Source organism: Lepisma saccharinum, chromosome 2, assembly GCF_977018435.1.
Source record: "Lepisma saccharinum chromosome 2, izLepSacc3.1, whole genome shotgun sequence".
Lineage (NCBI taxonomy): Eukaryota > Metazoa > Arthropoda > Insecta > Zygentoma > Lepismatidae > Lepisma > Lepisma saccharinum.
This window is the reverse complement of record NC_139230.1, coordinates 151716884-151729283: the sequence shown is the minus strand read 5'-3', so window position 1 is coordinate 151729283 and position 12400 is coordinate 151716884. Positions and strand designations below refer to the sequence as shown.

General features: G+C 36.5%; 1 protein-coding gene across 1 annotated transcript in view; it reads left to right on the top strand.

Moving 5' to 3' along the window:
• LOC145983700 (RNA-binding protein 47-like) overlaps window positions 1-10360 on the top strand; it is a 122141-nt gene extending 111781 nt beyond the window's left edge. Inside the window, exons 4-5 of the mRNA XM_083116755.1 lie at window positions 7399-7525; window positions 10232-10360. Coding sequence (XP_082972881.1) covers window positions 7399-7525; window positions 10232-10360 — 256 coding nt within the window. The remainder of the gene's footprint in view (window positions 1-7398; window positions 7526-10231) is intronic.
• The last annotated feature ends 2040 nt before the right edge of the window (window positions 10361-12400 follow it).

The window sequence follows — 12400 nt, the reverse complement described above, 5'->3', positions numbered from 1 at the left end:
CCAATATCTTTCTGTCCCTCTCTTTTCCCCCTTCCCCACCCCCCACACACATGTATCAAAATAAATATTTTCTTAGGTTTGTATGTGTATAAATATAACATTAAATACCCCCAAAAATGGAATGGAGAATTTTCTACTTTCCGTCACCCCTCTCCCACTCCCACAACCCCTCATTATTATTGGCGTTCGCCAGACCAAGTGGTAATGTATTGACGTCTTGTAATCAGTGTGTCCTTTTCCGAGTTCCAGTCAGGTGACATAATGTTTCAGATTCCAATTTAAATGTATCCCGAGTCGTGATTAGCCTATGTGTGCAAAAAGTGATGTTAAAACAAACTCTTGATCTCAATAATACAAGTTGTGTATTTTGTTTCAGCTGTGGTTCCCTCTTCTCGCGAGAAATAACGAATTAACCTAATCATTAACTCAACAAATAAAAATGCATCTCTAAATTAATTAAGGAAAACTGTTTTTATACCCAAACCACTATTTTATCGTAAATGTAAATGAAATGTCATCTCACGTAGTGAAAACAATGTGAAAATTGTTCTAATGAGTGATATATGATTGTCAAACACATACATGAATACATTATATTAAGCTCGTGAACTATAATTGGGACAATTTAATACTAATTTGAAACGATTAAAGGCATTAAAACGACAAAGTAAACTTTTGCGCAATCTTTCTGCTGATTCGCATTATTGAAACAATATTTAACCAATGGGGACGTTATCTCATATTTGGAAATGCTGCATTGGTTGAACTTCCTGTGGAAAAGACCGTGAGTCACGCCTCCTGTTCCTCTGAATTGAACTTCACTCTGATTGGAGGATCGTATATTTCACAACACTTCCTTGTTTCAGAGCTACCAACATAATTTCGTAAGACGTTGGACTTAGAAAAAATCCATGCGACAGATTTTTTGAACATGACTGTACCAAGATAAGAGGAGATGACAATTAGTTTTCTTTTGTGCTCAACATGTTCATCTAATTATCAACTTGTTTTTTTAACGGAAAATACTAATCTCCTTGTAAGTCTGCTTTCATCTTCCAATATGCAAGCTTGTATCAGTCTTCAAGGGTAACTCGATGTAATATCTAGTCATGTAGGAAAAAAATGAAATTTAAAACTTGCTACTGAGGTATGCCATATTTTTTGTTTAAGTGATTGAATATGTATTCATAGATTAACATTAATTTTGTTGATTGCAAATAATCAATATCTAGGGTTACCAGATCACTGTAAGGGAAATGTAGGACATGCTGTCCCAAAATGTAGGACATTAAGTCAAAATGTAGGACACAAAACATTCTCAATAAATAATACAAATTTCTATAGAACACGTTAGAAAATAGTTGAAAAATGACACTTTTCAGTTTTAAAAATGAATCCTTAATAAATTCTTAAATGCAAAATTTCAAAACTTGCAATCATACTAATCAATGAACCTCTTACTACATGATCTAAGTGGTACTTCTCAGAGGAACAATTTTTATCAAAAGTTCAGGTTTAGTCAAACTATATTTATGTTAGAGTGGACAGTCAAGCATTTTACACACTTTATGAAAAAAATAATTTCTCTCGTGAGTCTGTTGTGCTGATATAATGAAAGTACTCTCGCAACGTTTGAATTATGACCTGTAATGGCAAACAAATATTCAGCAATTACCGTAATTTAAAATGGTTCCAAAAATTTCATCTTGGGTAGTTTTTAGTTCAATAACAGGGTGTCTACCAAAATAACACATCCAGAATTCTTGACTTTTTCTAGACTTTTCTAGACCTTTCTTTTCGTTTTTCTTAACTTTTATTTATTCGACCCCTACTTAGGTAAATTTGGAAATTAGTAATTTAGAAAATAAATATTTATTTAACGAAAACCCCTACCAAAGGGCTAGTAAAGATGAAAACTGAGGCTGAATTTAAGAAGAGAATTAGATCTGCTTTCTCATATAAATGCATCCTGAACTGTGTTTTTGGCAACCAAGCGAGGCTTTGGCGTCTGGACTCACAGCCAGTATAATCTTATGTGGGGATTGTGTCGGTTGTCCCTATATGTTTGTGACTGTCCCTTTATTCATCTTATCTTTGCGATTAGCCAAAGGGACAGAAAAAAGTGAAGTAAAATAAACCAAATCAACCAGTCAGGCGTAGGGATGTGACGACCTCATCGCCCAGTGACTTGTTCACTGCAGTTAGTCAACCAACAGAGTGAAATGGTCAACATTTTGCTCTGTTGAGATTTACAGAGCTGTCCTGTCATGGCTCTATGAGCGTCCCACAGTCGGCAGAAGTGGGGTATGGTTGGTGGACTACAATGTGATGCTCCCAGCTAGATCCGAGGGATCTGCTGACCAACGACAGGTGCAATCCTCCATTCATATTGGGGGTTAGGCGTAGAGCTGACAACTCTGCACTATAAAAAGACATGTCAAGAAACAGCAATATGAGGCCATGGATGTTCCCAAGGCAAAATATTCCGGAGGTAAAATAGTCCCCCTTTCGGATCTTTGGGCAGGGACTGTCATATGCAGTTTTACAGGGTAGGTGGGGTAAACTTATTTTAATATACATACATGCACCAACAGAAGATAAAGATGATAATACTAAAGATGATTTTTATGCAGAGTTATAACAAGTCTTTGATAAATTTTCTCAGTATGATATAAAAATTCTGTTAGGTGACTGTAATGCACAGATTGGCAAAGAAGAGACATTTAAACCCACGATTGGTAAAGAAAGTCTTCATGAATTAAGTAATGATAATGGTATAAGATGATTACTTTTGCAACCTCAAAGAATTTAATTGTGAAAAGTACCACTTTTAAACATAAAGATATCCATAAATATACCTGGTCTTCTCCAGATGGTAAATCAGATAGATCATATTCTCATTGATAAGAGAAGGCATACTAGTATAATTGACGTACGTACACATAGGGGTGCTGACTGTGCCAGTGACCATTATTTAGTAATTGCTAAATTAAGAGAAAGACTCTCAGTGATAAATCATAAGCAACAAAATCAAAAAGTTATAAAATTTGATACAGGAAAGTTTACTGATGAAAGAATTAAGAAAGATTACCAAATTAAACTGTCAAATAGACTTGATGTTTGCAGGATTTAAATGATGATGAAAATATAAATGAAACAGATGTAAATAAGAATTGGGAGCACATACGTAATGCAATAGAATCAGCAGCTAAAGAAAGTATAAGATACCATAAACCAAGAAAAAGTAAGTCATGGTTTGATAATGAATGTCATAATCTAATAGAAATAAGAAATCAGGCTAGACTTAGGTGGTTAAATAACTCTAATGATACAAATCTAAGCAATTATAATAGAATAAAGCGAGAAGTTAACAGCATGTTTAGAAGAAAAAAGAGATTACTTGAAAAGCAGAATTAACGAAATTGAAACAAACAGCAAAAACAAAAATATCAGAGATTTACATAAAGGTATAAATGAATTTAGAAAGGGGTGGCAACCTAAAGTAAACTTGATAAAAGATAATGACGGTGATTTTCTAGCTGACCCAAGTGATATTCTAAATAGATGGAAGAACTACTTTAATGACCTTTTATACACTATGTTGCCATTTGTCACCGGACACCCCTCAAAAAGTGCTCGGGATCGTCTGTACACGTCATACAACCTATAAAAGGCATTGCTGGTTGAGAATACACTCATACCAGCTACAGCAGTCAATATGGACAGACGACACGAACTGAGTGAGGCGGAAAGAGGGACGATCATTGGAGCCCACAGATTTGGGCATTCGACCCGTGAGATTTCCGACAAATTTCAGATACCCCGGTCGATGGTGAGTGATGTTATCATGAAGTGGAAGCGAGATGGGATCATGGCATGCCGACCCAGACCCAGTAAACCGAAAATATTAACAGATCGTGAATGTCGATGCTTGAAACGTGTGGTGAAGTCAAACTGGAAGGCGTCATTACAGATGGTGGCACAGGAGTTTCGATCGGCTTCCAGTAGTGCTGCAAGTGATCGTACTGTCCGCCGGGAGATCGTCGCACTTGGTTTTCATGGTCGCGCAGCAGTTCACTAGCCACATATCACATCCAGCAATGCGACCCGTCGGTAACAGTGGTGCAAGGAACGCCGCCATTGGACTCTCGAACAATGGAAATCCATCCTATGGAGTGATGAATCGCGCTACCAGATGTGGTGGTCCGATGACGTGTGTGGGTGTGGCGTATGCCAGGTAAACGCTGTTTACAGGACTGTATCGTACCCACAGTGAAATTCGGCGGAGGTAGCATCATGGTTTGGTCCTGCTTCTCGTGGTATGGTCTTGGTCATCTTGTTTTAGTTCAGGGAAACATGAATGCCGATATGTACCAAAAAGTTCTGGACAATTCTGCGCTACCAACATTGTGGGAAAAATTCGGTATTGGCCCATACCTGTTTCAGCACGACAATGCTCCATGTCATACGGCAGGCATTATCAACACGTGGTTCGAGGACATGGGTGTGCAAAAACTTGATTGGCCAGCCCAAAGTCCAGATATCAAACCCACTGAACACCTTTGGGATGAGTTAGAGCGCCGCTTGAGAGCCAGGGCATGCCGCCCAAAAAAACACCACTGAGCTGTTTGCCGCTTTGCAGGAGGAATGGGGCAAGATTCCCATCGACACGTATCGCAAATTGGTGGAAAGCCTTTCTCGAAGGGTTGCGAACGTTATTGCAGCGAAAGGTGGTCCTACACGATACTGATGTGGTGCTGCGACCGGATTAACATACTGGTATGGGGTGTCCGGTGACGAATGGCAACATAGTGTATGTTCATATAGGAGATAAATCAGAAGTAAATGAAGTGCATACAGCAGAACCTTTAGTTCCAGAACCTAACTTGACTGAAGTTAAAGATGCTATTAAAAGACTAAAGAATAACAAAGCACCTGGCATTGATTTAATACCAGCTGAGTTAATTAATTATGGTGGAAATTCGTTTTGGAGTACCTAAGAAGCTTGTTAGTATGATAAAAGTATGCACCAGTGAAACAGAAAGTAAAATTTGTGTGGGTATTAATGTGTCTGACAAATTTACAATTCATGATGGGCTAAAACAAGGAGATGCATTATCTCCATTGCTCTTTAATTTTGCCTTAGTATATGCTGTTACGAAGGTAAAACAAACTAACAAAGGACTAAAATTAAATGGTGTGACTCAGTTGTTAGATATGCAGATGATGTAGACTTACTGGGGGATGATGTGAATACAATTAAGAATAATGCTAAAATATTTTTCAAAATTGCTAAAGAGATAGGTTTGGAAGTTAACAAAGAGAAAACTAAATATATGCTTACAGGCCGAAATCAAGTGTTAGGTAATAATCAAAATCTAATTATTGATAACAACTCGTTTGAATCAGTTTCCAAATTCAAATACTTACGAGTAATATTAACAAATGAAAATTATATTAAAGAGGAAATAAAAAGTAGGCTTAATTCAGGAAATGCATGTTACTTCTCTCTTCATAAACTTTTGTCTTCTCGTTTAATATCTAAGAAACTAAAAGATAAAATATACAAAACCGTAATTTTGCCTGTAGTATTATATGGATGTGAAACTTGGTCCCTTACATTGAAAGAGGAACATAAATTGAGAGTATTTGAAAATAAGATCCTTAGGAAAATCTTTGGACCTACAAGGGATGAGGAGACAGGTGAGTGGAGGAGGTTACATAATTTAGAACTACATAATTTGTACTCATGTCCAGATATTATTAGAATAATTAAATCAAGAAGACTTAGGTGGACAGGCCATGTGGCACGAATGGGAGAGGAAAGAGGAGTTTACAGGATTCTTGTTGGGAAACCAGATGGTAAGAGACCTGTAGGAAGGCCAAGACGAAGATGGAGGGACAACGTTGAGATGGACCTAAAGGAAATCGGTAGAGATGGAAAAGAGTATATAGATCTTGCTCAAGATAGGGACAGATGGAAGGCCTGTGTTGCTGCAGCCATGAACCTTCGGGTTTAAGAAGGCTAGAGAGTTAGTTAGTTAGTTAACCAATCAGTCATTATGATAGCAAAAATTCTTGACCGCAAGAATAATATATTGCCCTTTTATTGACTTCTTGACCTACTTGTTGATTTATTTACTTTTTCTTGACTTCCATGGCTTTCTTGACTGGCAGACACCCTGAATAACTTTGTTCTCTATACCCCTGCTTTAAAATCAAATGATATTGAATATTGAATAAGAATGGACAACACCTTGTTCCATCAGTATAAACCCTAAGGCAAGAAATTCTGCTCAGGCATTGAACAGTGACGTTATCAGAAAGTGGTCCCAAAACTTTGTTCATAAATTGCTTCCATTTTCCCGTTTGTTTAATAGCAGAACAAACTTTTTTCTTTTTTGGTCAATGACTGAATCAAAATAAATTTCACTATTGAGTTTGGAAGCAGAACCCATAGACTTGTAACTTGCATAATTTATTTCTCTTATGTATTTTCCTACTTAATATTATGTAATGCTCAAAATGTAGGACATTTATGATATTTTTCAAATTCCCCCCGGACACCGGACATAAGGCTAAAATGTAGAACATGTCCGGGAAAAACCGGACGTCTTGTAACCCTATCAATATCTTGGTTATAAAATTTACTGAATTTTCTCTGGAGAATTGTGCTTTCGTCTGGATATTGTCTCTGCTGTCTCATGCTTGATCTCATCATGAGTAAGTCTTGGTGCTTGCTTGATGTTGCCCCTTATCATTCTGTTGGCTATGCTGTAAACAGTTTTTATTTTTCACAAAGGGATCTAAGCTTTTGTATCATCTTCACTGATCTACAAATCTAGGCAACTCATATTTAACAAGGGCCTCCCCGATGGCACAGCGGTAGTATCATTGCCTTTTAATCAAGGGGTCATGGGCTCGATACCCGGTGGAGGCACATAGTGGTTTGGATCCCACTTTAAACTGTAGATCCAGTCCAGATTAGCCTTTCTGTGCATACAGTGAACTTAAAACAACAATTCAGTCAATCAATCATCTTTAACAAGCACAAGAATAATGGGATAACATTAATAAGAAAATTTTTCCTCCCCTTTGTTTCTGACACTTCAATTTATAATTATTTCCAAATCTGTGGTAAAAATTAAGCCATTAAAAATTATTCAATATGTTAGAAGTGGATCTTCAGGTTGAGATATTTTTATAAACATAAATTACATGAATCTAGCATTGAAATTTACTTTATGTTTTAATCATCTTCAATATTTTGTTCAAATTAATCATGCCATTGCGTATTATTAGTTACTAGTAACTTCATTTGTTATTGATGCAATATTTTGTTTTAAAATTTTACATTTACAACAGTTATGTGATGGAAACTTTTTGAATGTCTTTTAGCACTGTTATACGAACAACTCCAAGACAGCGTGGACGAGGAGCAGCAGGCTGGAGAGGTGGACGTGGATATTCGGCACGTTTTTCTTCGGTTGTACGAAGCATGGGATACCCATCACATGCTATGGAGGTAATTCTGAGAAAATCTATCAGCAGGAAGGGTAAAGAAGGCTATGCCAGGCAACCCTAATCAACTAGTGGTATGAGAATGCTAGAAGAAAGTTATTATTGTCACATCTGTGGTAAATATAGAGCTGCTGATATGAGATTCTGTAACAATTGCAGAAAATATATTTATGAAGAATGTTTGGGTCAAACAAGCAAAGACGATCTTCAAACTTCATGTGTCCCTCATGTGAACTAACTTACATTGCTTTCATATGTATTCTTTTTCTTTATAACTAGGTGAATTACTGAATAAACTGAAGTTAAATCAAATTCAGAAACTAAACCTTTGTAAAGAAGCAAGCAGTATTGTAAAGATAAAAAGTTAAAGTGCTCCCCTTTGCTATGCACCATGCCATGAACGTATAGGGGTGTGGGGTTAGGGCCTCACATTTCTTGATCATGGCCGAAGGTGGAGGTGATGTTATCAGCACCATGCCACTGGCTGCCTTTACCCCCCAGAGTTTCCTCCAGGCACGCACTTGGTATGACGCTGGATGGGCACCCGAGCTGCTTGAACAGGTGGAAAAAATCCCTGTTCTCCCTCACAAGGGATCGAACCCTGGTCTCTCACATGGTAGTCAGACACCCTAATGACTGAGCTACCACATTTAGGTTATTGTGTTTAGGTAAAATACTGAAAGTTCAGATTTTCTTGTGTTTTTTGTCACCAAGCTGTTTCTATAAGTTAAAACAGAATGTTCTTTTCTGTTTAAAGATCTTGACACATAGTATTATTCAAAAACTGTCCTTTTTCATTAAATTTAAGGGTGGGTTTTATGGGGGATCAGTAAGGATTTTATTTGGAATAGATGTTCCTAAAAAGGCCCATTTGAAAGTGTTCACAAAATAATTCATTGCAGCTATGTTATTTATTCCATATAAATTTTAATATTTGTACATTATAGCCAACAGATTGGGGTACATTTTGCTGTTTTTCCAACTTGTCTCTTGCTCAGAAAAATTACAAAAAAAATACCTAGCATTAGATGAGACTTATTTGGTACTGTAGATGTACCTACTCTTGTATGATTGATTGATTGATTTGCTTTATTTTACTTTGCTTCTTGTGCCACTTTTGGCTAATTTGCGAAGATGGGGATGAGTGATGATATGATGAAATTGATGAATGGACACTCACAAACATCCATGCCCAGGCTGGGATTCGAACCCAGGGGCCCTGGCATTGTAGCCCAATGTGCTAACCACTCTGCCATGGGGGCCTGCCACTCTTATATGACCAGGACAAAGCACATGCAAGTATCCCATTTTAATGCTTTAACACTAGAATGGCAAAGGATCTGATACCCCCTAGAACAGCAGAAAGGGGTCATTTTGACCCCTCATAAGAAATGCAATTAAAAATTCTAATTATTTTAGAATGGGAACATGTTTTTAATTTATATTATTTTGTGTGCTTTATGCATTATAATTAATGTGTATAGATGGTTTGTGATACATTTTGATTACAAATAAAAATTATAATCATAAACAACTGAACACTCCAGAATACGAAAAACGGGATAGGTATCAAAGAAAACACCATTATAGTGTTAAACACCTACATACCCCTTCATTGCTTGGTGCAAAGCACAGGGGAGCACTTTACTCTTTTACTTTTACACATTTGTGATTAACATCAGAGTTACTTGAGTATAAGTCCACTTTATGCACAAAAAGGCTAATTGGGACTGGACCTACCATTCAAAGTGAGGTTCAAATCACAATGTGCCTGTCAGAGATACAGTTCGCAACATTTCAGAACTATCACTTACCTTACATCCTGGGGCTTGAAATACCATTTTGTTCTGTAAAGTTTTAAATAAAAATGCAGAGTAAAACTAACTCTCGCCAGCAGAGATGAACCAACTGAACTTCCAATTGAAGAGATGCTTCATGAATTGTCTATGTGATGGCCGTCATAACTGAGCAGGAATTAAACATGATTGTTTTGCCATGGTCTTGCCTAATATGAAATCTCTTTGAAGTTCTAGTAGTCTGCATCTGTTCTTTAATAAATAAACAGAACATATATTTGGAAAAGTCGTGTCATGTATCAGTAGCAGATTCAGAAACATATCAAGGGAGGGGAGTGGCATTCTTTCCTGCAGTTGTTTCGTAAATATCTCACCCGATAGATCCTCATCATGTTTTTAAATTTTTTCACATCCCTAATGAATGAAACCAGCTAAGAGTGATACTGAAATGAAGCCTTTGACCTCTGGAGAATTTATCCATTTTTGATAAAACCACACTACAATGTTTATTCAGTAGCATGGTTTTCATATAGTGCACTGTAAATATATAGAAAATTAAGTATACTTTAGCCAATTGCAGAAATTTTTGATTGGAAATTGTGTTTGAATGTAAGTGACAATGGATATTTATTAGTATCAAATCTTCATGTTCACGCATTATCTCCTGTCTATCAATCAACTACAGTATATATTCTATCACTACATGATAAGAGACACACACACGAAAATGAGATACAGAAAAGTCAAAAGTAGCCAAACATGTATGAAATTGTCTATCAGCAAGAAATTATTGGTTCTCCAATATTTTTCAAAGATTTCTCCCTACAATAGATTCTGAAATAATTACATTTTCAACAAAATGATCATACTAATTAATATAAAAATTGTAATATTATGAGTCTTTACTTTTTTAGTGGCAACATTCCAGATTATTCTATCAGACTAACATTACTTCAGGCTACAAGTCTCCAGAATTTCCTAATGAGTTTCAGGGGCTTATAGGGCTAGAAGGCAATTGCACCCTGGGTCTCACTCCAGGATAATTTTGGAGCCCCACTGTTAAAAAAAAAAAATAACATATTCTGAATTTCAGTGGAAAGTGCAAACTATCAACCAGAAATTCATAACAAAACTGTAAGTGCCATTTAACTTTTTTTATAACATCAATCTACAACATAATATTTATGAAGAAGAAGTATAATTTTAAAATTTCTCCATAGAATCCCTTTGAAGTACTTTCATTTCAGATAGTATAACAAGGTAACAGATACAGTAACAAGTTTATGGGACTAATATTTCCTCACTCCTTTACACTGCCACAGATATTCTAACAAAAAATACATTCGTGGGAAGAAGTAAAAACAAACTCAATATAAGAGCCACCTCCAAATTCTTGACTCTGATTCTGAGTAAAAAAAAAAAAATACATTATGGTATGGTCATGGAGTAATTCTATATTTAGGATGTACCCCATGTGTTTTGCTGCCCAGACTCTGCTGATCCCAGACCCTGGAAGCTTTACTTATTTTATAAAAATATTTTTCTCAAGAGTTCAATACTACATCTAGAGTAGTACAGTAAACCCTCGTTAACACAAACTCGCTAAAGACGAACACTCAGTTAACATGAACAAAATGTTTGTCCCGGCAGGGATGTATTATATCTTATAGAAAGTTTTATCGGTTAACGCGAATTTCGATTACCACTAATTACGAACTGTTTTTTAGTCCATTGCATCATTAGATCTCATTTAACACGAACTTTCAAAGTTTTTCATAATTTTTTTCTGTTGTTCCTCTGCTAGGTATGTAATAAATCGCTCAACAGTCTCTTGTCAACAATCAACTTATATAGTATTGTAACCAACAGATTCAGATCAACAATGTGTTTTTCTATTCTTTAAGACATAGCCAGTACGAGTAAAATCAAGATAAAAACTTGGGTGCAATTGCTCGACAATCGCGATCATCACTTTAACAATGAGCTTATACGTATTTAACCAACAAATTTAGTTGTGTGTTCAGATGTGTTTTTCTATTCATTAAAACGTAGAAGACTGAAACCCCAAGTAGGAGTGTTCTTGATGTGATAAAAGCTATCACCGCATCCTGGAAATCTGTGTCATCACAACACATACAGAACTGTTTTTCACCAGAAAATGATGTGCGAGTACTTTTTTAAAAAGTTAATTACTGTAGTACTGTTTTCTATGATGACATACATAATACGTATTGTAAATGATTAATGTGTAGAAAGAACTGTATTGCAACAATAAAATTTGAGTCCCCAGTTAGCACGAATTTTTTTAACACAAACTCTTGATTTTTCGGTCCCTTGGGATTCGTGTTAATGAGGGTTTACTGTATTTTGTCCCCAATTCATTGTCATCAGAAGGATTAATGCAAAGAATTGTAAGATCAAACTTAAAGAAAGAGAGAGAGAGAGAGAGAGAGGGGGGGGGTAGTGGTAGCATCCTTGCCTTGTAATCAAAGGGTCCCGGGTTCGATTCCCGGTGGAGGCACATAGTGGTTTGGATCCCACTTTAAACTGTAGGTCCCATCCCGATTAGCCTTACTGTGCATAAAGTGGACTTATAACTCAAAATCAATCAATCAATCAATCAAAACTTTATATTAGTCCTAATTTTTGGACCCACCAGAGTTCTTCCTCAGGGGTGGAAAGCGTTCCTTAGAAAATCATTAAATTACATTAAAACAGTATTGAGAACAGTTATTATATTTGGAAAGATTCTCATTAGAGGATCTTTCAGATCGAAGTGACAAGTCAAGTGACGTGTGTTGTTTGAAAGTGAACCCTCAGTAATAAATGCAACATTTCAAACCGAAGTGGCACAGCATGCTGCACGTGTCTCTTGTCACTTGAGCATCACTTGGACTGGACCATTTTCTCAATACCATGAATTGTGTCACCTCGGTCTGTTGTTTGCACATGAATGATGAATGATGAAGGAGATTGTGTTACTTGTAGCTTTCCACTTTGGTGTGAAACAACCTATGTTGCTGTCACATGCCACTTGTTGCCTGCCATTTGTTGCTTCAGTCTGAAAACTCCCTATGACACCA